At 34.8% G+C, this 26562-nt stretch overlaps 1 protein-coding gene and 1 long non-coding RNA gene across 3 annotated transcripts in view; both read right to left on the reverse strand.

Annotated features, from left to right (window-relative positions):
• Positions 1 to 443: 443 nt before the first annotated feature.
• Positions 444 to 26562, reverse strand: part of LOC110109656 — a 31434-nt gene continuing 5315 nt past the window's right edge. Inside the window, exons 2-8 of one of the 2 annotated variants that reach the window (XM_020840840.2) lie at positions 20937 to 21010; positions 20094 to 20135; positions 19276 to 19317; positions 13024 to 13107; positions 2188 to 2275; positions 1044 to 1141; positions 444 to 761 (exon numbers count right to left, since the gene is read on the reverse strand). In XM_020840840.2, the coding sequence (XP_020696499.1) occupies positions 741 to 761; positions 1044 to 1141; positions 2188 to 2275; positions 13024 to 13107; positions 19276 to 19317; positions 20094 to 20135; positions 20937 to 21010 (449 nt within the window). In that variant the 3' untranslated portion in view covers positions 444 to 740. The remainder of the gene's footprint in view (positions 762 to 1043; positions 1142 to 2187; positions 2276 to 13023; positions 13108 to 19275; positions 19318 to 20093; positions 20136 to 20936; positions 21011 to 26562) is intronic. The other variant, XM_020840841.2, reaches the window with a different exon arrangement.
• LOC110109657 lies at positions 6834 to 10023 on the reverse strand. The gene is made up of 3 exons (XR_002304604.2): positions 9865 to 10023; positions 9560 to 9678; positions 6834 to 6971 (listed from the first exon to the last, which is right to left on the reverse strand). It is a non-coding gene; the product is annotated as an uncharacterized LOC110109657 (long non-coding RNA).

Raw genomic sequence — 26562 nt, forward strand, 5'->3', positions numbered from 1 at the left:
TTAGCTAATTAAATGTTGCTATTTAATTTAAGTAATATAAAATATATTTTTGCAGCTGTGCTAATTTACTGTTATTACATAACAAAATTTGCTGATCTGTTGAATCATTCTGAACTTTTAGACATATTATGGCCGATTTTAATATAGTTTAGTTAATTAGATGTAATTAATAATTGCTATGAAATTCATTAACATTAAAAATTCCCTAACAATTAGCATCCAATCAACAATAAGAATCTAATAACTATATCTAACCAAGAAGTAAATCAACAAAAAAGTAATTAGTCATTCAGTCGAATAACATAAAATAATTAAGTTCGAATTAACTTCTATGACAATCGACTCAGATTGCAAAAATTTCTAGTTACTGCAATTAGACTCTATGATGGTAGAACTTATTTTCTTTTAATTCGATCCTTTTTTTTTTTTTTTTGGAAAGCAAAGATTCTAAAGGATACTTGCATTGCAGGCAAATCACCTTCATAAACTTATATAAGGAAGAGTCACATAATGCCCAGGCTAGGACTATAGATAAATCATGAAGGACGGTAAATCTCTGGGTAATTTAATATGAATCCATATTTTTTGTATTATATTATCTGCATCCTAATAGTGAAAGAAAGAAAATTCATTAAAGAAGTTGTACCCTGATAATGTCATCTTCGTAGTCCTTTTCGTGGCTATGCAGATTAATCTGAGGTTAAGCTTGTTGCCACTTCAAATTGTTTCATGATAGGAGATCAGCTTATCTGCTTTGCTGACTGCAAATATAAGAGGAAAAAAGAGTGTTACAAGAAATGAACTAAGAATACATCAAAGAGAAAAATTGGGTATGGATCTCTTAATTCAAATTCGATGAGGATGAATCTTCTAGCCATTAGAATAAGTGCTATACGTATAGCTATTCAATCAAAACTAATTATATAACACTCATCTCAGAGCAAATTTAACTGTTTTAAAGATTTATTGATCAAATTTGTATTAGAATATCCTCACTCAAATTTGTTTTCTGACATCAAGCTTTAATAGAAATAGAAATATACCAGCATTTCATGATCTCCCATAATCTCTTCAGCAACATCCTTCAAAAGCTTATTTGCACTGTTGGGTACCAAAGCAGCGAAAACAGCTGGCCGTAGTCCTGCATAAAGTCTCAAGAGTGTCATTCATGGGAAATGAACAACAATGGAAGGCAAATAATTGAAGTGATAAAATTAGTTTTATAAAGATACAAATAACTAGTACGAATAATGATAATCAAACGTGCTTTATAACCGAAAAGTAGCTAACTTTCAACTATAAGCATTCCTGTGAAAGAAAAAGTTACTTATGTATACTTTGGTCATAAGTTGATTAAACTTTGGCCTAATTTATGAACAAGAAACCCTACAAATGTGATGTTTTCATGCCTAATAAATTAGATGTTATAATCCACAAAATATATGTATTCTAATTTCTAAATAGATGTTAATACTTCCATCTATTTGTAATTTATTTAATTTTCATGGTTTTTCATCAATGTACACAAGGCGTACTTCTCAAAAACAGGAAAGAACTTTTCTTGGACTTCGAATTAATTTGCTTCATTATAACAGACTTGGTGCGTTTATTCACCAAAATCTTTCAGAATTAATGATAAAATATATGCATCAAGAATGAAAAATATATCAGTGGATCTTGGACAACATGGATTCACTGGCATTAAATTTGAATGCCATTATTATACCTAATTAGCATTATTTATTAATCAGAATAGAGTAATATTTAGTCTTGAATATCAGGTAACTTGGAAGGTTCTCAACATTCAACAATAAATGAATATTTATAACTAAGGATATCTACTTTATTCTAAACCAAATTATGATTTTTTGTCATTTTTGTGCCATATATATCTCACGACCTATACCAACCGGCATTTTACTTAATTCCTAAAAATATAAATAAAACTAATTTATATATGACTAACAGTCATGCTTAACATATGAACTTGGGGTTCTTCCCCTAGTTGATAGTTTGTTTTACAGGCTATGGAACTAGTATTACAGTCACAATATAAGATTAAGCTCTGCTTTCTGATGATTTCAAATTAAGTAAGAAAATTTGAAATACAAATCACTAAATCACACAAATATTAAAAATTAAGACGGTAAACTAAGCAACAGAGGGGTAGGTGCTGCAAATTTGTACCAATTTCTGGAAATGCATCAATAAACATCATCATCTCTTCCCCAGTTAAACCAGACATAAAGCAAATTCTTGGCAAAGATTTTGCAATCTGCGAATTCCGAAGAAGCCTATTATTGATAAGAAAACGTAACTATTTCCAACTGGATATTAAAGTAAAATGAAAAAGACTTTAGAGCTTGATGCGCAGATTTTATCCATGCAATAGTTTGTTATAATACTAAAACTAAATTTAGAAAAGATTTTTTGAAAAAAAGCACATAACATGTATTATCCTAACCATGAGAAACTCAAACTCAAACTCATAACATGTTACAAAACCATGAACCAAGCTCAGATTAAAACAATGATATTAAAGATAAATAGATTGACAAACGAACATAGAGATGCAAAGGATATGTTAACATAGGTTAATTTGATGACTTTGAACACTTGAGACTTAAGTAGAATAATCTAATTCATACGTGAAATTGTGCGTAGGGATAAGCAAGCAAAGTAATAAAGGAAAATAGGGATTCATAAAACTTGAATAAAGAAGATAAGTTGGAAAAATATATATATCAAGATAGATCAATAAAATTTCCACAAGCCTAAAGAGGCAAATAAAAGCATCATCAAGCACTTGGGCCATTATGTAAACGGTCAAAGGTCTTGCCAAATTCACTCTAGAAGCAGTGGAATATGCAGAACCTTTTACATGAAAATCCACCAAGCCTCAAGCTTTATATTCCATTTTGATGGTTTTTTTCTTTTTAAATATTAGTAAGTTTTTAGGAATGAAAAGAGGCATTGGCAAAATTTATCAGCAACCAACCATATTTGCCGAATAAGATAGGCCACCATCCATACAACTGATTGCGTTTTGTTCTTAGGTGGGCTAGACAAATTCCCTGCTGTGGAGACATAACAGAACTTTTCCCAGTCATGCGAGGCCTGATTCAAACAGATTGGTGGTTTTTATATGAACCAAAATAATCAAAATATAAGTGGTTAGGCTATGAGACCGGATCTAGGGCAGAAATGGATTGTTCAAGCACCACGTGGAATTGGCCAACAAATTGCTTAAGTATAATTAGACAACTCCACTTACTTTATCAATTTTCTGGAAACTTTGTTAGAGGGGATGAGTTCAATTAATATCTAACATGGTGGAATCAACCGCAATGTCAAAATCATAAGAACCAAGTTAAACTTCAATTTTTAACGCACCTAGCCTAACTCTGTATATTCAGAATCCTTCCTCGTTTATCAAAAAGAGCAGTGGCCAAGCAAAGTGTCACAAGTCTTTCCAAAGCTTTCACAAGGCTCCCTAGAATCCAAATCAGGCTGGAGCTACATGAAATGGGTTTTCATTCCAACTTCTGAATTTTCCATTTTTTTATTTATTTCATTGCCGTTGCCAGGTCCCAAGTCCTGGATGAGAAAAGTGGAGGGTTGCGTTAGGTAGTCGACAGCCAGCGTAAAACTTGTCGAACAAAAATGACATGAATCCTTTAAGAAATTGTGTTAATGCTAGGGCGTCCCCTGGAAGCGACGCGCTGTATGGCCTGAATACAGTGACAAGTGTGCAAGGGCCGCTGCACCGACGCCCGGGTGCAGTGTTAAATAGGCAAGGGTTCCCACATCAAGGACGGATGTGGGCAAAGAAGCTAGTCCATAATACTAAAATTAGGATAGGAACTTGGAATATAGGTTCCCTTACTGGTAAATTAATGGAGTTAATAGATATTATGATTCATAGGAAATTAAATATTTTGTGCATTCAGGAAACTAAGTGGGTTGGAGAGAAGGCTAAGGAAATCGATAGTTTAGGTTTTAAACTTTGGTATTCGGGTAGGAGTCGTACTAGAAATGGTGTAGGTGTCATTATAGATAATAGTTTAAAGGATAATGTTATAAAAATTAATAGGATTGGTGATAGAATTATAGCTTTAAAGATTGTTATTGAGGATAAGATTGTTAATATTATAAGTGCTTATGCTCCTCAGGTAGGTTTGGATATAAGTTCTAAATTAAATTTTTGGAATGACTTAGAAGAATTAATACAAAAGATACCTCTTGAAGAAAGAGTTTTTATTGGAGGAGATTTAAATGGACATGTTGGTAGAGAGGTAGATGATTTTAAAAGCATTCATGGTGGCCATGGATTTGGAACGACGAATGAAGGTGGCAAGACCATATTAGATTTTTGTTTAGCTTATGATTTTTCAATTGCTAATACCTTATTTAAGAAAAGGAATGAGCATCTCATCACTTATAAAAATGGATGTAGTACAACCCAGATTGACTATTTTCTTATTAGAAAATTAAACCGTTTAGATTGCAAAGATTGTAAAGTTATTCCGAGTGAAAGTTTATGTACCCAACATCGATTATTAGTTTTGGACTTTAAGATAAAGGGGCATAAAATAAAAAATAAAGTAAAACGTTTTTCGAGGATTAGATGGGGGCATTTAAAGAATATTAACCAAAATATTTTTGTGAGTAAGATTTTAGATCTTAAGATTTTGTCTGTGCATGAGGATGCTAATGTTATGTGGGAAAAAGTGGCTAGTGATATTAAGAATACTGCAAAAGATGTGCTTGGAGTATCAAAGGGAAAAGCTCCCAATAGTAAAAATAGTTGGTGGTGAAATCCAATTGTGCAAGAAAAGATTAAAAATAAGAAGATTTGTTATAAAAATTGGTTTAATTTTAAAAATTCTGATAATTGGGAATTATATAAAGTGGCTCGTAAGGATTCTAAGAAAGCAATATGCGATGCAAAGACATTAGCTTTTAGCGATTTATATAATAGATTAAATACTAAGGAGGGAGAAAGATATATGTATAAGTTAGCCAAACAAAGAGATAGGAGTAGTAAGGATTTAGTTCAAGTGAAGTGTATTAAGGATGAAGATCAAAAAATACTTTTCTTAGAAGATGATATTCAACAAAGATGGATGAGATATTTTGCTAAACTTTTTAATGAAGAGTGTGAAAATAAGATTGACTATAGTGACCTTAGCACCCTAAATGAAAGTAAAGATTTCTGTTTTTATCGGCGTATTAGTAAAACTGAAGTTAGAGAGGCTTTAAATAGAATGAAGGGTGGAAAAGCTGTTGGACCTGATGATATCCCAATAGAGGTGTGGAAATGCTTAGGAGATGAAGGGATTTCTTGGCTTACTAAACTTTTTAATACTATTTTGAAGACTAAAAAGATGCCAGATGAGTGGAGAATGAGTGTATTAATTCCTATTTTTAAGAATAAAGGCGATGCACAGGATTGCACGAATTATAGAGGTATTAAGTTAATGTGTCATACTTTAAAATTATGGGAGCGAGTTATAGAGCATAGGTTGCGGCGTGATACTAATGTTTCTCAAAATCAATTTGGATTCATGCCGGGTAGGTCGACTATGGAAGCCATACATTTATTAAGAGGTTTGATGGAGAAATATAGAGAAAATAAGGAGGATCTACATATGATATTTATTGATTTAGAAAAAGCATATGATAAAGTTCCAAGAGAAGTGCTATGGAGAGTTCTTGAAAAGAAAGGAGTCAATAATGCTTATATTCAAATCATTAAAGATATGTATGCAGGAGCTATTACTTGTGTTCAAACACAAGGTGGATTGACCAAGTATTTCCCTATTTCGGTTGGGTTACATCAAGGATCAGCCTTAAGCCCATATCTATTTGCTTTAGTCATGGATGTTCTCACTAGACATTTGCAAGATGATGTACCTTGGTGTATGCTTTTTGCTGATGATATTCTTCTTGTTGATAAGACTAGAGAGGGAGTTGAAGGTAAACTTGAATTATGGAGGTCAACCTTAGAGTCTAAAGATTTTCGCTTGAGTAGATCTAAAACGGAATATATGGAGTGTAATTTTAGCAGTAATAGTCCTAGTGAGGGGATTGTGACTTTGGGCGATCAAGTCATTAATAAGAGTACACGTTTTAGATATCTTGGATCTATTGTTCAGAGTGATGGTGAAATAGATGGGGATATTATCAGCAGAATTCAAGTTGGATGGTTGAAGTGGAGGAATGCATCGGGCTTGTTATGTGATAGAAATGTACCCCTCAAACTTAAGGGAAAATTCTATAAGATGATAGTGAGGCCTGCAATGCTTTATGGTGCCGAATGTTGGCCATTAAAAGAGAAGCATAATACTAAGTTAAGTGTGACAGAGATGAGGATGCTCAGGTGGATGAGTGGCTTTACCCTTAGAGATAAGATACGAAATGAACATATACATGAAAAGGTTGGAGTAGCTCCAGTAGAAGATAAAATTAGAGAGAGTCGCCTTAGATGGTTTGGCCACATAAAACGACGGCCTTTCGATGACCCGGTTAGGAGAGTAGAGGTATTAGATTTGACTTATATTAAGAAAGGTAGGGGTAGACCTAAAAAGACTTGGTTAGAAAATATTAGGAATGACCTTTCTTTATTAGATTTAAACGAAAATTTGACTTTTAATAGGACACAATGAAGAAAAAGGATTCATGTAGCCGACCCCACATAGTGGGATAAAGACTTGATGTTGTTGTTGTATTTTTCCAGTCCTTAATTTAAGAAGAAATAAAAACAACGAGGATTTGACTATCAATTCTTAAAAGTAATGCCCTTTTATTATAAAGAGGGTAATTTATAAGGATAGAAATTTCTCTAATATTCTTCTTGACAGGAAATGGCATGAGCTCACAAACCTTGTAGTGGATCTGCTCTAGAGGATGGTATCTGGCTGCAGCTTGAACCATCGGAGCTCAAAACCTCAATGATCTTTGGTGTATTCCTTCAAGATGCCAAAATAATAACTTTTATTAATGATTTGTACCTCTAAATACAAATATTTCGATAAAGAAAGCAACTGAACTCCTCAACAGAGAATAAGGACTATACTGAGAACACCATTCCTCCGTGCAACAAGCCTTTTCCCAGCACCGAAGGGATTCACCATAATATTATGCATCCCATGTACTATGCACTTTACATACCTTCTGAACATCTTAAAGAAGATTTTCAGGCATGCAAGAAAAGATATATAAGAAAAGCGAATATTATATATATATATAGAGAGAGAGAGAGAGAGAGAGACTTTTCTCCTCCTAGAAGGAGAATCATTGTTCTCCGCCCAATTGGATTTCCATATTTAGATCATCAAATGCAAGATCAAAACTAGAAATTATATTTAACATCATTAAAACAAGTATGAGAAAAAGATTGAATTAGTCATAATATAGTTGAGGATTATTTTATTCCTTCATAAAGAGTCAAGGAATCATTTTGATCTTTTTCTCAAACAAATCTCAATGGATAATTCTGCATGTATTACATTATTTAATGAACCATTGACTTGAACGGATCAGTGGCCAGATAGTTTGAGGAGATTGTTGCTTTTCAAGGTCATTGATTAAAACTTTGATCTTCATCCTTAATACACTTCACTTGAATTAAATTCTTACTACTCATATCTCTTTGTTTAGCTAACTTATACATATATCTTTCGCCCTCCTTAGTATCTAATCTATTTTATAAATCATTAAAAGCTAAAATCTTTGCATTACAAATTGTTTTCTTAGACTCCTTACGAGCCACTTTATATATTTTATAATTATCAGAATTTTTACAACTAAACCAATTCATATAACAAATCTTCTTATTTTTTATCTTTTCTTACATATTTTGATTCCACCACCAACTATTTTTACTATTAATTATTTTTTCCTTTGATACTTCAAATATATCTTTTGCAATATTCTTAATATCACTAGCTACTTTTTCCTACATAACATTAGCTTTCTCATGCACAAACAAAATCTTAAGATTTAGAATCTTACTCTCAAAAATATTTTTGTTAATATTCTTTAAATGCCCCCATCTAATCCTAGAATAATGATTTACTTTATTTTTTATTTTCTACCCCTTCATTTTAAAGTCCAAAACTAACAAGCGATGTTGGACATATAAAAAGTAAACTTCTAGATATTGTATACATGTTGATGGAAATAATGTGAGGTAGAGAGGAAAGAAGCAAATAGTCGTAGCTAGATCTAAAGTTTAAGAATATTACAAGGTATAGCTCACACCGACTATGAAATGATATAAGCAAAAGCTCTTCTTCAGGATTTTGGTTTACAATTACACAACATATAATTTTATACTATAATGATTATGTCACCATCAATATCGCTAGCAATCTAATATTGTACTCATTCTCCTATTATATATAAGGGGTTCTCTACTGAAAAAACACCAAAATATCCTTTTTCCTCTAACAATTATATAAGAATAATGGATGTAGTGATATTTATATAAGATAATTGAAAATAGATATGATTTGGATAAGAATAAAGAAGAATTAAAAATGCATCAACTAAATGATACATAAAATTATCTTTTAAGGGCCAAGAACGAGAATAATTAGAACTAAAATTGCATGGATTGAAGTTATTCAAAATGTTAAACTAAAAAAAGATCAAAATGATCCATGACTCTTTATGAAAGACTAAAATGATCTCCAATTATATTAAATAACCATTTTGGTCTCTCAATTCCTCAAAAAAGAACAAAAAAAAAAGTCCTACCATAAGACAATTCGGATTCCTTTTTAAAGCCTTAAGGGACCAAAAAAATATTTTAATATAGTTGGGAACCATTTTGGTCCTTCATAAAGAGTCAAATGGCCATTTTGATCCTTTTGTTAAAAAATAAATAAAATTAACACCTAGTGCACCAATTAACATGGATGAATGAAAAATAAGGATTCATAACCTACAGAACTTAACAGATGTTCTACACAATTCAGAAACTAGGAAAATAAACAATGTTATTGAAAGTTTCGTACTTTTATATGCCATTTAACTCTTGTTGACAACAGTCAGTTAATTATCTTCTTCTAATTTTATGGATCAATCTACCCATGGATACGAAAGAACGCAAAAGAATTTGGATTAGTAAAGAATAAGTACTACACCTCGAACATCAATAAACAGAGTTGAATAGAAAATAAGGATTTGTAACAAATATATCCTTAAAAATTTTCTACAGAATTCAAAATAAACAATTTTACCGAACATAATCAACCAAAATTTCCTATTTCATATACAGTTAGACATCTTTCATTTTTCAAACTGAAGGTTGTCGCATTGGATACAAAACAGATTAGAAAATTAGCTACTCTATAGGCTGAAAAAATTACGCAAATAAAATTGAGTTTCGGATGTCCATTTCTTTTAATTGTTTTTTAATAAGGTAAGGTTATATGGTTAGATATATAACCTGAACCATATTGGAAAAAAAAAAAAAAAAAACAGATATGGACATCTAAAACTCAGTTCTAAGATTGTATTGAACCATTAAAATAGCTCTTAATTAAAGTACCTGTCAAGAGTATCCCCATGTCCAAGCTGACCATTAGTACCTCTGCCCCATGAAAACACATTTTTACTCTCTGTCAAAGCAAGAGTATGCCTCCATCCACAAGACGTCTGGATAACCTTCTGTAAAATGTAAAAGAAAAAAATGAACCAAGATAACAGATTTAACTAATAGAAAAAATGCTTAAAGAGCTATCGGGACTGCATCAAACTCTCCAACCTCTAATTTCTAAGGGTAATAACGACACTATGTCACAATCAAATATTTCTCTGCAACAGAAGAATGAATTTAAAGTAATAAGATCATACCTGGTCCTGAGGGAATTTTACTTGAACTGGAGAGCAGTGATCAACATTATCACCAACGCCAAGTTGTCCAAACTATTCAAGAAAGATTACCAAGTGACAATTAGCACATCAAGCAAAATTCAAAATCTGTGCAAGTGAGGGTCAAGCTGTTCGAACAATTCTACCTAACGGGTCTAATTGCATCATTATAAAATTTACCTTAAGGTTTGAATAATAACTTACTAGAAGTTAAAATCTCATCCTTTAAATAATTCTTCTATATGAAAGATCCACGAGGAATCAAATTTTTGTATCATTTCTTTTCTAATTATTAATTATTAATATCGCATTTATTAAATTATAGATATGGTAAATGTATTAGCATTTATAACTGAATCAATTAATACTTATAAGGTATGGCAAGAAATATGTATAATTAATCAGTATAACTGTAAATATCAATATATTAGGAAAAGAAATATTTTGTCTTATTACGAAAAATCAAAAAGTAAATCACTCGATCACAGCCATATATTTCTCCTATTTTCTTCTATATAATGAGAAGAACGCTCTAGAGGATGGAAAGTAATTTGTGCATAGCTTTATTTGTTTTGGTTTTCGAGTCAACATTCAAACTTCTATCTTGTCTTTCACTCGTAAGCCTTGTGAAGATCCCTTTGAGGATCTTGTGTAAGGATCCATCAGGATCCTGTTGTTTGTCAACCTCCAATTCTATGAAGATCACTTAGGGATCCCAGTAAAGATTTTAGAGTAACCGACTTGTCGAAGCCTTGCTTACCTTGTGGCCTATCGTTCACTCACTAACATACCACATTGCCTCATCAAACCCCTGATCGTGCACGAGTTAAAGGCGTGTATAGGCGGTTTTCCGGTGCGCCACGAACACCGAAGTAGAGTTTAGGCGATTGCTCGCTTCGTCGTAAGCATCAGACCGGCGTCCCATCCTACCACGCGCAAGAAAGGCATGCATAGGAGTTTTTCCGGTCTGCTGCAAACAACTACGCAAGAATCTGAGTTTAGAGAATTCGTACCTTCGCGGGCTTCGAATGTGGCGGTTTAAAGATGCACAGTTTGCTTTCCCCCGCTCGAGGGTACTTATGAGTGACCCGGCCTCGCTGTAGGTGCCGCACCGGGGTCTCTTCCCACCACGCGCAATAAAGTCGTGTATAGGCGGTTTTCCGGTGCGCCACGAACACCGAAGTAGAGTTTAGGCGATTGCTCGCCTTATCGTAGGCGTCGGACCGGGGTCCCATCCCACCACGCGCAATAAAGGCGTGTATAGGCGGTTTTCCAGTTCGCCGCATACAACAAAACGACAATCTGAGTTTAGAAAATTCATACCTTCGTGAGGAATGTCGGTGTCGGCCCGAGGATCGAGAGAGAGAGATATCATTTTTTTTGTTTAGTAATAATCATAACATATAATCATTAATAATTAATAGTAATTATAATTATTTAATGATTAGGAGTGATTATGATTATTACTAATTACAATTAACATATATATTATAATTATCAAATATTATAAATATTAATAATTATAATTATTAACAAGTATAATCAATAATAATTATAATATCATAATTATTGTAATTAAGAATCAAATAAACAGGATTTATATAGGGTTTGAACAAGATTTTATGTCGGATTTGAGCAAGGTTCTATGCTAAAACTTGCCAAACCCGTAAATCTCATAAAGGAATAAATCCTCCATTCCCTCTCTTTACTGTAAATCCTAGAGTTTGGCGGATTTACAGGTTTCGGCCGAAGAAGCTCGTTCAAAGGGGATAAGTTACCTTCACAGGGAGCTCCAGTCGCTACTCCCGATCGGAGGAGATGGAGTCGGCTTCGGGTAGGAGAAGACCTCCCTCTTTCTCTATCTCTCTCTCTCTGTGGATCGGAGGAGGCAGGAAGGAGGAAGCTTGGCTCGGGGAGGAGATTGGAGCTCGGACAAAGAGGAAGGGAGATCAGGATTTGGTCGGAGCAGTGGGGTTCGTCAGAAGAAGCCGTGAAAGGGAGAAGGTTGTCTCCGCAGCAAGCGAGCTCCGGTTCTTTGCTTCCGATCGGAGGGGAAGATTGTCGGATAGGGAGGAGAGGGAGCTCGGTCGATTGGAGCGGAAGCAGTGAGTGTGGAGTCGGACAGAGAGCGGGAGAGCGAATGGAAGAAGTAGCGAATGGGAGTGGTTGTCGAAGCAGAGATCTCGTCTCTTATAGGCGCAAATGGGAGTGGGATCGAGTCCCTCGTCGCTGGTTTTACGCAAAAATCCCGGGATGAGACGCGAGCACAGCGGGATTTGCGGGATTTGATCGTAGATCAGAGCAGCTCGCAGGATTTCATGCATGATTTCGGGGATCCTTCGACAGTCCGAGGAATGCAGATTTTTTTGTTCTTTTGGTTATTACATATAGGTCAACAGTCTGTCATATTTCTAACACCATTCTCCAACATTATTACGAGTATGTTATACTTTCCAAAGTCTAGAAAAAAATCTCAAAGCGTTATAATCCATCGTTCAATTTAAAAAATCATTGATTGACTGAAGTAAAAATGGTCGGACAACTACTTGTCTTATTTAGTGAAAAGAAAAGTGTACGTTCTTGAGCCTCACTAGATCTAGATAAGCCTAAATCATGAAGAAGTTTCAAAGAAACATGGCGTTTGAAGGGAATATTGAGCAACCATAACAAGATAACTATTGTGCACTTATCTCTTTCTCGATCCATTCTCTACCTCACTCTATTCTCATCATAATATCTAAACGTCGTGCACTGCAGGTTCCATTCTACTCCCATATAATTGACCTTTTGAAAGAGTTATATTGGTTCACTAAAGTGGGAATTCTTATGTTGTTTTTTTACTTTTATTCAGTGAAAACACTCAATGTGCCATCCCACATAATTTCAAGGGCAAATATGGCAGAGTATCAAAAAGGTGTGATTGTTGTTGATAATAATAAAAACTTCTTTGGAGGAGGCACCATAAAGGGACTTCTTTATAATTAAAATAAGTTGTGGCACAACCAAGATGATCCCAAGGTAAATGAAAACAAGAATAGTAAAAAAAACAGCAATTAGAAATCAAGACGCAAATATTTGTTTATCATCATGCAAGAATAAATTGAGCATGGAGTAAATATAAAGCTAAGTATCTTGGTATACCTCTACATCTTTTAAATTCGGCTGTTCACTATGTACTGCATCCCAGATTGACTGATTCAGCATATCCTCAGTGCAAAGAATAATCTGACAAACTTAGAACAAAAAGAGGTCAGCATAGATATAATTTTCGATAAATGTGCATAAATGCATAGTTACATTCTAGCGCAATCATAGATGCATAGACAAGCACCTTCACATGCACTGTGCGTACACAACACAGGTGTTCTCTTTCATAATTTTGAATAAATTATTTGAACATCAGTGCTCTTAGATATTTGATTCATTTGAACATCGTGGATAAATTATTTGAACATCAGTGCTCTTAGGTGTAAAATCACACCTACCCCAAGTTGGGCCTGTAAAGTCATCATGGATAGTTGGGCTTGTCTGTTGTTCCTTACTATCCACGATGACTTTACAGTTCTTATCCTTGATTTTGGTATAGTTGTGAAAAATTGCAATCCTATGCCAGTTATCGGTGGTAGTAGGGTGTGACAGCGCACTTCTCACCACGCAGATGGGAGAAGTGTCCAGTTTCTAAAGACAATGGAGAACAGCAATGTCATCATCCTTCTCGAAGAATTCACCCTCATCTTCCACTTGGTAGATTTGATTGACCTCGGGCTCAAAATCTTCCTCAGCTATTTCCTCGATAATCAAGACTTTATAGGGACTGGAGCACTGAGAAGCGATATGCCCATATCCCTGGCATGGAAAGCACTTAGTATCAGGACTGGACCGAGGGGTATCCGGGGTGGGGTGGGAGGCTTACTCCTGAAATCAGATTGGGGTGTAGGAGGACCAGTGGGTGGTCGGGTAGTGCTCCCTGGGGTAGGTCAGGAAGTGGAGGTGTAAGGAGTGGAACTACCGGAAAGTATGTAGGAAGGCCTAGAGTCATGGTGTCGGCTAGGGTGCTGGGAACGGATTTCCTCCGGATCTAACACTAAGCTGTAGGCGTTTTCAAGTGTAGTAACATTCCGGGAAAACAGTTCGTTGCGAAGGTCCTCTCGCAACCCAGTACGAAACATAAACATGATCTACACGGGGGTGGTAGAGGTCTCCCCTTTGCAGTGAATCAGATAGTCATCAAAAGATGCAATGTACTCCTTGACTAGTTTTTTGCCCTAAGTTAACCTATTCCACCTATCTAACAACCTAGGGAAGTAAGAGGGATGTTAGTACTTTTGCTTAAGTTCACGCTTCATGGAAGGCCAATCAGTGATGGGATACTCATTTTGGGCTTCTCTAAGGCTTTCTAAATTGGACCAAAATTGACTCGCACTGCCTGTGAGTTTCATCTTGTCAAAACTAACCTTCCTAGCCTCGGAGATATTGTACCACTTGAAGAAGCTATCCTTACCTTTGATCCAGTCTAAGAAGAGCTGGGGATCGAGGGTCCCATCAAAGGTTGGAGCATCGACTTTAATGCTCTTCATCAGTGGTATGTCAGGGTCGTGGTTATGGTTGTGTCCATACTGGAGAGCTCGATGAGTGGCACGATGTAACCTCTCATCTTGAAAGGTATCATCCCCATACAAGGAAAGAGGTCTAGATGGGGTGTAGGGGGTCAGATGATCCCTAGAGCGCTCAAGTGTATCGAATAATTCAGTTGTGTCTCTACAAAGTTCGGCTAGGTTGGCTTGATTTTCTTTGAGTTGCTGATTGATTGTATTCATTTGACCTACTATTAAGTCTAGAGTCCTGCCAAGTTGTTCCGGGTCCATTGGGATACACTACAGGATACTTACGATGACTATGATGTAAAGGACAATAATTAACTTGAATGATAACACACCTATGGCTTGCAAAATGATGTAGGAAATGTATGTACAGCAAACAAATAATGTGTTAAATGAAATAAATGTAATGTTGGAACAACTAGCTAAGCTTAACGATGGTAATTAAAACTCTACGATGGATCCTAGCACATACAATAAGAGCAAACCATGCTCTAATACCAGATGATGCAGGACATATGAGATTGCAATTAAGATAAGTATTTCACACGCTTAATGATTAAGAGCATGTTAATTAAATCGTTATGGTGACTTAAACAATGAAAAAAAATACTAAGAAAGGTAAACACAAGCTTAGGCCAAGTTACTTGCAAGAAGAAAAATCACAAAATAACCAATTACTCTTAACATTGCATACGAGATAGGTTTCAACAAGAAATCTCTAATCTAACAATAAGAATAGTTACTATGAAGCAAGCCCACTCACTCACTCTTTAAAATACTAGGCTCTAGCGGATAGGACTAATAGGATCTCAGTGAATCAATTAATTCTACAATTGAAAGTGATTAGAAAAATAAAAGAATGAGGGGAAGAGTTCACCGAATCCTGGGTTTGAGACTTGGGATAGCAATCAGGTCTTCCCGGGCAGTACAGTCGCCCCCTTTTACTGAATTTTCTCTAGACAATAATCTTGATCCTGTTTGGAGAATTGGGGCGGCAGCTGGAGGACTTCTGATCAGCAGAACAGTTGTTTCTATTGCTGAAATTCTTCTGGACAGCAACCATATAACTTAGAAAATCTGAAAAGCAGCAATAGGAAGGCTTTAGACAGCAGTCTGCGAAACTGTTGATTTCCCTTTGTTGGAGTTGATGGACAGCAAGCTGAAAATCTGGAAGTTCCTAGACAGCTTACAAATTGTGCCTAGAAATCAGGACAACACTTAGAAATCCAGGAGAGGAAGAAAACCAAGAGGTGGGAGGCTTGGGGAAGACGGCTAGGGATGCGGGGAATTATGGGATTGATTGGGGAATTAATTTTAGGGAAATTAATGGGATAGGAGAGAGGTAGAGGCTGGCCATGTAAGGGGATTAATTGGGGTTTGATTGAGGGAGCTTTAGTGGAAGGATTTTATTAAGGGAGAGAGAGAGGATGGGGCGGCCAAAGAAGGAGAGGAGAGAGGGTGTTTAGTTCGATGTATGAGTAATTGGAATTAGATCCAATTAAATTCAGATTGAGGTAGAACTGAAGGGTGTTTCCTAAAAGGGTTTATTAATTTGGAGAAGCTTTTGAATTTCAAATATTATTTGAATTCAAATTCAAAGACTTTCCAAATTAACAAGAAGTTATTTTAGGAAAATAATTAATGAAATTATGAATTTTGAAATTCAAATTCATGGAGCCAAATGGAGGGGAGGCTGGCGGCTAGGGAAGCCTAGGGGAAGCCGGCGGTTAGGGAGCTTTGAGTGGCCGACTGATTTTGGGTGGTGGAAGGATGGTGGGCGGCGGTATGGGGGTTGGAAAACTAGGTTTAGGAAGAGTGGGGGGAAGGGGGGGGAACAGGTGAGGTGGCAGCTTAAGGAGGAGAAGGGCAGAAAGAAAAGAAGACAACCACGAGCTCGGACTCCTCCGACGACTGGTGGGTATTGCGCAACCTTCTCCTAGGGATTTCACCAAAGAACTCTCAAGATCCACAAGAGAACAAGAAAAACTGAAATTTCATATCATTCATCATTAACCCTCAAAGGAGGCGAAGGCTTTAAATAGCCAAGACAAAGTGACAAATAAAAATTCCTAATATGCCCCTAGGGCTTACACATGTCTAAACCCTTAAGGCAAAAGTGAAAAAGACATAATAAAATTCATAAATAAAACTAATGCATCAATAATAAAAATGAACATCAAAAGTAGAGCGGCACGATCGTAGCCATAGATCGACGATCACGCCTCTGATAGACTTTCCAAGGCCGGATGTCCTCATCAAGATGTTGTTATATGTTGTAGTTCTTATTTGCTCGTAGATGACACTTTGAGTATATAACGGGTCACCTACGATGATTCCTAGGAGCTTGCATGATGCGAGCAAAAAATATAAAGGACCCTATATTTTTTTATCACAAAAACAACAACCTTTCTAGATACAAAATAAAGACATAAAATGCTTAAAACAAACTTTAATATTATAAAAATGAAAGACTTACAAACTTTGACTCAAACAAACTTGAACTCTTACAAGACACCCTAAAGTTGCTGCACTTGGAAGAAAAATACAGGTGGAGTGGCACTTGCGGAGAGACGAAAGAGGTTAGAAGCCAAGACGAAAGGTTGGAAAGAGCTCGCAAGATTTCCGGAGGGGATGAGAAGAAGAAGAATGAAACCCGCAGGTTTACATTTTCAAAAATCACATCACATAACATACTAAAACATAACATAACCCTTCATATTTATAGGTATGAAAGGGGGAATACAAATAACCATATAACATTAATTTAAGCTTATTTAAATAGGAAATATGAAAAGTCAACAGTCAACTCCAAGAAACGAAGCATCAAATCCATGGAAAAGCCCACCAAACAGCCATGGGAACCAGCCCAGCCAGGAACCGAAGAGGCAGCCGCGGAAACCCAAGAGACCCGCACGGAACCGAAGCACCAAGGCACGGGAAAGGCCACCCAGCACCGGAAACCGAAGAGGCAACCGCAAGAACCAAGTAGGTAGCCGTGGGAACCAAGGAGCCAAGGCACGGGAACCCAAGAGGCCAAGCACAGAATTTTAAAAGATAAAGCTACATAAATAAGTTAATAAATGAACTAAAACCTAGCTAATAATGAGATAACATTTAGTTCAATAAATGAACTAAAAACCAGCTCATAAATGAGTTAAATTCAAGCTCAAAATTTATTGAGCTTGTAGACTCAAGGGAGGCCAAAATTGATTTGTTTTAGACATGAGTTGACCCCCCCCCCCTTTGTCTACATCATTGCAGCTGTTACGCGTCGTATGTCTTCATTTGCATGGGTGTGGTGTATTTACTTGCCATTGTATAGTTGTTGACAGTGAAGGCCTCGCATCATTCACTTCTTATTATTGATCACCACCAGCATATGTATCATTATGGTTACGACACATCTCCTATCGTTGTTAGTAGACGCTAGTATTTACCACATGCTCTGTTGTATATGTTTACAAGGAGTTCTGTCGTGCTGGTTGCATACTACTAGCTACCGCTCGTAGTTAGTCTATTGTATGAAGGAGGAATATTCTACATCCATCTGTGGAGAAACTGTAGCGTCTTCTGTCATCTTCATATATCATTCATAGATGGGTTATTATGTGTACAACAAGTCTCTTACAATGTCTTGTGGGAGCTCACTATCGTTGCAGACTTCTTGGCCTTTCTCATAACATGCTGTGTGCACTCTCATGATTACAAAAGACTCATTATGTTTGCATCTTGTCTTTTGTCACTGCTTGCAAATCATGTTAATGTATTCGCCACAATCTTCATGAATGTTGGTTATGAAGACGTTGCAATGCTCAATTAATGTTGGTTATGAAGACGTTGCAATGTTCATTGCCTCTTACTATAAAAGCTTGTACATGCCTTATGTGTGTTGCAAATGAGTCACCTTTGCTCACCTATGGTACATTATGCATATATCTGTATTCATTGAGGACCAACCATTCTTGTAATATGTCTATTGTAGATGGTTGTAGGGGCTTCTATGTTTTCTCTGCATAACTCACATGAACATCACACGTTGATTGCCGGCATTTATGTGTGTTCTGTTTAGAGGGCTTTGTACATTTGTGTTCGTGGTTAAATTATACATCCCCTTTCCATTCCCTTGCTTGCACGTAGATTATAGCCAACTGTATGGATGTCACTACATTCAGTGTACATCAACTATTTGATCTTTGCTTGCTAGCAAGCAGTGTTTAGATTTAAATGATATTGATTGTGCGTAGGCTTCATTTACTTTGAATTTATTAATGGATAAATCAAAACTATTCAACCTGTCCCATAATAAGAATAGTGATATAATTCATAAAGTTTTTTTTTTTTTTTAATTTCCCATGCATTAAGTATGTTAAGTGAACACAATAATGGATGAGTTACCTATTAAGATAAATTATTCATATATTTCACATTGTAAAAGTAAAAAATACAAACTTTATTGGCATGTATCTTCTAACGCTCAATAATTGTTCAACGATTCTGATTCCCAAAATAGTGAATAAAAGTATGATTTTGGAAAGAGGCATAGAGGCCATCGGCATCTTCCATGTCTGCAATATTCAATCATAAATTATGATGAAATTAGATTCGGGAGTTTCTACTACATCTATGGTGAGGTAGATCAATATCATTGGACTTGAACTAACATATGAATGTATTATCAAGAAAATTAAGTTATTTGAAGATGAATGTGTGTGTGTGTGTGTGTGTGTATATATATATATATATATATAGTCTTTCTTACTTCCATAGAAAAGTTAGTAACTGACTGTGTTACCTTCAAAAATTCACCATCCAGCTCTTTTAAGAATTTTTGCATCTGTAATTGTAAGAAGTTCATAGTTAAAATCGATTTTTGTTAACCAGACAACAAGTCGTGCATCAAAACAGGAACACATTATTTTATTCTGTAACAAGGGAATGCTATTAAGTTAAGGATTGTACATTGACAATATAACAACTATGGTCTTATAATAGAAAATAAAGAGTGAAAAAATGTAATGAAGGAAAACTAATTAGGACAACAACAACAACGGCAACAATATCAAGCCTTTATTCAATTAAGTGAGGTCATCTACATGAATCCTTTTTCTCAATTATGTCTTGTTAAGAGTCAAATTCTCATTTAAATCTACCAAAAATGTCATTTCTGATATTTTCTAACTGTCTTTTTAGGTCTACCTCTACCACTCTTAACATAGGCCAAATTTAAACATCTACTCGCATAATCAGGTCATCAGAAAGCTAACATTTTATGTGAACAAACCATCTAAGATGACTCTCTCTAATCTTATCTACCACTGGAGCTACTCCAACCTTGTCACGTATATGCTTATTTCACAATCTGTTTCTAAGAGTAAAGCGACTCATCCAACTGAGCATCCTCATCTCTGCAACAACTTAATTGTATTTTTCTCATTTAATGGCCAACATTCTATTCCATAAAGTATTGCAGGTCTCACGACCATCTTATAGAATTTTCCCTTAAGTTTGAGAGGCACTTTTCTATCACACATCAGACCCATGGTTAAATAATGCTATGTAAATATAATAGATTTCAAGGTAACTGAAAAAAAAAATCAGAAGCATAAATACCTTACTTGTTTCAGCCGAGTCAAAACCCATCAGAAATAAGGCCTATCACAAGAAACGTTTGTTTAACAATTCAAGATGTAAGTTATCAAAAGTATAAAATGAGAAAATATGCCTAGGATGTATTACATATTCAAAGGAGGAACTCTCAGTAATACAATGATAATCAACATGCTAAATGCAGATAAAAAATAATCCAACCTTAATTTTGCTACAAGCTAAGTGTTACATTGTTTTTTTAAGACACAAGAAAAAGGGCTCACTTTTGATAGGGAAACAAAGCTAGCTCAGGATAAAAAAATTAAAACAACTAAAAAAAAGGACAATTTTGGGAATCCTTGATAACTGCGTAAATATAATATGTAATCTGTTTGTTTCTTTGTTTACAAACTGAATCTAAAGCAAGAATACCCCCTATCATCATGGTTGTTTGGACTGGACTGAGTTTTTAGAATTGACCCTACAAGCTACAAAAGTGCAAGGAAAATCTTCCTAGTCCTAATGTTTAGATTTTATTATTATTTTAAGTGAGATGAAAGAACTACCAGTCTCCTACAACTAGAGATACTAAGAGAACGCTTTCTTCCACTTTTTCAGGCATAATAGAACAAAGAAATCATGATTTATGCACCAAAAGGAAGTTATCCAACAAATCTTCCATTTTGCAACTGGCCCATAGTCATAAAAGGAACCACATTCTAAGAATTTGACTTCACAAGAAAGATTCTCCTTTAATAGAGTAATGTTCCCTAAGAATGAATTGCTAAATACCATTCATGCATAAAAGAGTATCATGTAGTTTGATGATCATAAAATTAAACCATAACAGCTACAGGTATAGCTTACCGGCGGACCAAATACTGGATCATCAGCATTTAATGGAACAAACTTTGGGTCTTCAACCAATTCAATTGGAGCCCCTAGAACAAGAAAAATACAATACTTCATATTAAAATAAACAACAAAAATAAAACGGACATAATATTTGGAACAAATCCTCTACAAGAAATTTAAAAAAGCTAAAATTATTTGTAGAATTCAATCATACATAATGCAATTTTATGTAACTCAAGCACTCGGATATGAAAAGATTTTAATACATCATATATTCCAATAGAGATGTAGAAATGCTTAGGAGATGAAGGAATTTTTTGGCTTACTAAACTTTTTAATACTGTTTTGAAGACTAAAAAGATATCAGATTAGTGGAGAACGAGTGTGCTAATTCTTATTTTTAAGAATAAAAGTGATGCACATTAGTGTGCAAATTATAAAGGAATTAAATTAATGTGTCATAATTTAAAACTATGGGAGCGAGCTATGGAGTGTAGATTGCGGCGTGTACTAATGTTTCTCAAAATCAATTTGGATTCATGCCTGGTAGGTCTACCATGGAAGTCATACATTTATTGAGAGGTTTGATGGAAAAATATAGAGAGAATAAGGAGAATCTACATATGATATTTATTGATTTAGAGAAAGTAAATGATAAAGTTTCAAGAGAAGTGCGGTGGAGAGTTCTTGAAAAGAAAGGAGTTAATAACACTTATATTCAAATCATTAAAGATATGTATGCAAGAGCTATTACTTTTATTCAAACAGAAGGTGGTTTGACCAAGTATTTTCCTATTTTGGTTGGATTACATCAAGGATCAGCCTTAAGTCCATATGTTTTTGCTTTAGTTATGGATGTTCTCACTAGACATTTGCAAGATGATGTACCTTGGTGTATGCTTTTTGCTGATGATATTCTTCTTATTGATAAAACTAGAGAGGGAGTTGAAGGTAAACTTGATCGTGGAGGTCAACCTTAGAGTCTAAAGGTTTTCGCTTGAGTAGATCTAAAACTGAATATATAGAGTATAATTTTAGTAGCAATAGATCTAGTGAGGGGATTGTGACTTTGAGCGATCAAGTCATTAATAAGAGTGCACATTTAGATATGTTGGATCTATTGTTCAAAGTGATGATGAAATAGATGGGGATATTATTAGCAAAATTCAAGTTGGATGGTTGAAGTGGATGAAAACATCGGGCTTGTTGTGCGATAGAAAAGACCCCCTCAAATTTAAGGAAAAATTCTATAAGATGGTGGTGAGACTTGCAATGCTTTATGGTGTCGAATGTTGGTCATTAAAAGAGAAGCATAATACTAAAATAAGTGTTGCAGAGATGAGGATGCTTAGGTGGATGAGTGGCTTTACCCTTAGAGATAGGATACAAAATGTCACGACCCGGCCCGGGGGCTCGAATTAATGAGAGAATAGACGATTGGACGATAAAATCATAATCTAAATATATTTTCAATTCATTGAAAGAGCCACTAAATATCAAAAATATAAACTGATATAAAAATAACTTAAATACCTTTCTTATGGTGCCTCACGCCTACGGTACACATTTTCGTCTCTTCTACTCATTAGATTATCTTAAACTTACATAAAATAAAAAGTTAGAACAACAACAACAATAAGTCAAAGCTTAGTGAGTAACACATGCTTCTAAACTACAATAATTCAAGGCAGTAGAAGTAATATATTTAATTTCACTTTTCATTACACATCTTAAATTTTATTTCCTATAAATATATCATTTAAACATATGCATAAATCATGAATACATATAATATCATATTCAGTTTATATTCATCATATATGTATTCGTAACTTTCTTATTTTCATATATAGTACAACTTTTACATGAGCCACCATCTAGTACCAATGAAGGTACTCATTTATCATATCCTTTTCCATAACCTTTACTATTTTAACATGCACGGGTATGGCATCCCCAACTAGCACCATAAGAGGATAAGCTACATCATTTCAATATACATATGTAGTCATTCTATATATCAATCATATCATACTCATATATTATAATACTATGCTTTATCTTATACGAGAGATGAATCATTGAAACATTTGGAATGCAGGAAAGTAAATAACTTGCAATAACAATTAAATGAAAATTTGAAACGATACAATTACCATAACATAGAAACATGTTTACTCACTTTGAAATTTGGATGTATGAAATTTGCCGCTTCCCCTTCTTCAATGCATTTCCTCTCCCATTATGAAATCCTAAGAAAGATAAAGTAACTATGATTGTCAAATTTTTTTTAAGTCTTACTCCAATCCTTACTAATCTAATCTTCATTGTCATTATCCTCTTTAACATTAGGATTCTTTTCCTTAATTAACATCCATATTATCTTAACCTAAATCTTTACTTTTCTATTTTACTACTCTCTTTCTTCCTATGAAAATTTAATTTTTATTTTCAAATTTAAGTATATTTTAATTTATAAATCCTAATTTTAGGAAAATCATAATTTTAGCCCTCATTAAACTTCATTAAAAGCTTAATAATCATAAAATACTTTTTATTTTCAAATTTATCTAAAAGCCCTAATTTTTAGAAATATGAATTCCATTAATCTCTTATTTTAGCATGTCAAATCTTCCCTATTATTTAATTACATAATTAGAACTTTCAAATTTTCGGATTTAAATTAATTAGAAATTAGGAAAAGTAATATTTTGAGAAAAATCCCAAAATTTCGCCATTAGAATTTTCTTAAGACCCTTAGGAATAAACTTTGTTAAGATATTTCATAAAAATCAACATTTGGATAAACCGTAATTTTAAAATCTCTAAGAAAAATTTGGAGAAAATTATGTTTTCATGATTAGGAATCATTCTTAAATATTTCCCAATATTTTCTTTGAAAGATTTTGAGTTTTGGACATAACCCTAAATTTTAATCATGAAAAATCTAAGTGAAAAGAGAGGGTTTTAGGGATAGAAACTTACCTTAAGCCTTTCTAAAACTCTCCCTACAATTTTCTCAAAGTTTGGCCGCCAGAAACCGCCGCCGGAGCTGCCCACGAAATCCCCCGTCGCCCCTTCTCCCTTCAGTTCGGCCGCGTGAAACAAATAGGGACCGAATAAGTTTCAGTCCCCTTAAGAGGGAATTGTTAAATTAATTTACTTAATGTTCTAAATATCCTCTCAAGACTTATTTTCGCTTTAATATTATTAAGGACATTTTAGTCATATTGAAACTTCTATGATTTTTAACTTCCAAATTAAGTGAAATTCACTATAAGTCATTTATATCGTTTTGCTCGAAATTTTATATACAATTTTATAAAATTAATTTCGTCGTAATCCGACGACTTTAAAAAATTCACTTAAATTTTGTCGCGAAGCATTGAAAAGCATGCAATGTCTAAAATTGACATTTTCAGGTTTTACACGAAATGAGCATATACGTGAGAAGGTTGAAGTAACTCCAATGGAAGATAAGATTAGAGAGAGTCGCCTTAGATGGTTTGGTCACATTAAACGGGGGTCTTCCGATGACTTGGTTACGAAAGTTGAGGTATTAGATTTGACTTATGTTAAGAAAGGTAGAGGTAGACCTAAAAAGACTTAGTTAGAAAATATTAGAAATGGTCTTTCTTTACAACAACAACAACAACAACATCAAGCCTTTATCCCACTACGTGGGGTCGGCTACATGAATCCTTTTTTTCCATTGTGTTCTATTAAAAGTCAAATTCTCATTTAAACCTAATAAAGAAAGGTCATTCCTAATATTTTCTAACCAAGTCTTTTTAGGTCTACCCCTACCTTTCTTAACATAAGTCAAATCTAATACCTCTACTCTCCTAACCGGGTCATCGAAAGGCCGTCGTTTTATGTGACCAAACCATCTAAGGCGACTCTCTCTAATTTTATCTTCTACTGGAGCTACTCCAACCTTTTCACGTATATGCTCATTTCGTATCCTATCTCTAAGGGTAAAGCCACTCATCCACCTGAGCATTCTCATCTCTGCCACACTTAACTTAGTATTATGCTTCTCTTTTAATGGCCAACATTCGGCACCATAAAGCATTGCAGGCCTCACTACCATCTTATAGAATTTTCCCTTAAGTTTGAGGGGTACATTTCTATCACATAACAAGCCCGATGCATTCCTCCACTTCAACCATCCAACTTGAATTCTGCTGATAATATCCCCATCTATTTCACCATCACTTTGAACAATTGATCCAAGATATCTAAAACGTGATTCATGTAGCCGACCCCAAGTAGTGGGACAAAGGCTTGATGTTGCTGTTATTGTTGTTGTTGTTGTATATAATAGCATCTCAATCAGCACTGGTATACAGTCAACCAAAGTTGTATTCCTAATAAACTTGAAAAAGTGGAATGATTCGCAACAATTGAATATGATTTAACTCATTTTACTTGTATGTGTTCCATGCCATTCACTAAAAAAATCAATATGAACTCCTATTTGGCAATTATTGGGAAAAAAACTAAGTGCCAATCATGTAGCATGCGGCTGAATCTGTCCAACAAATCTGCAGCATCCTTGTAGTAAATCCACCTATATAGAGTATGATGGCATAATTTAGTAACTCCCCAGCTTGCACACATAAAACCCTGTGACATCCTGGCTGTGCGCTCACATTTAATGAAGCACGGTACGAATGACAAAACATGTGACATATGGATAGAACAGCAGGTAAAAGTTAAAAAAATTGCATATCTAATTCATTCTATATGAACAACACATGGATATTATCATTGATAGTTCCTTTCTGCATATTCTATATGAACAACACATGGATATTATCATTGATAGTTCCTTTCTGAATAAATATATGCAAAGTCAGCCGGCTTTTCATGATGATCTGTAGATAGATTTGCCACCTCTGTTTTCCATGAAAAAGCAAAAAAGGGACTGATTTCCTTCTTGTAGTTTTGCAGCAGAAATGGAATCCAGAACAACAGAACAGCAAAGCAGCAGCAGCAGCAAACGACAACGGACATGGCACTAGCAACAAATGCATGTACGGAGGCCAAACAGTGACAGGACAATAAAAAGCAAAAAAAGGCAAGCTACAGGAAATCAACGACTGAGAAAATTTCTTAGGTCTTGACTTCTGCTGCGGTGCTCAGAAACCTTCATTTTCCTGCTTGCGGGCTGGAGTTTGGCTGGGGGAAGAAAGGGTAACAAGAGAAAGGAATTTTCTGAAAACTTTCAGATTGAATTCTCTCAAGAAATCAAGCCTTCAATAGACAATTACAACAGTAATAAGATTCAATCCACTTTTAAATAAACTACACAAAGAAGGAAATCCTCTCTACAATAACAAACTAGATAATTTCAGTTGGAATTATCATAATCCTGAATTACAAATTAAAAAAATAAGCTTAAACAAATAAAATTTAACTCATCGTTATCCTAGATTTTAATCCAATGGTTCAAATTCTAGAGTCTTAATCTCCCTCTCATCATATATGATTGATGATTCAATCATGCCAATGGACTCTTAGCTACATGCTCTTCTATCTTAAAATTGTGATTTGAGAATCACCACCGTTGATAATTTTCATAAAAAATTTGAATCGTTAAAACTTGAAAAAACATGATATATTTGACCTTCAT

This window comes from Dendrobium catenatum, unplaced genomic scaffold, assembly GCF_001605985.2.
Source record: "Dendrobium catenatum unplaced genomic scaffold, ASM160598v2 fragScaff_scaffold_133, whole genome shotgun sequence".
In the NCBI taxonomy this organism is placed as follows: Eukaryota; Viridiplantae; Streptophyta; class Magnoliopsida; order Asparagales; family Orchidaceae; genus Dendrobium; species Dendrobium catenatum.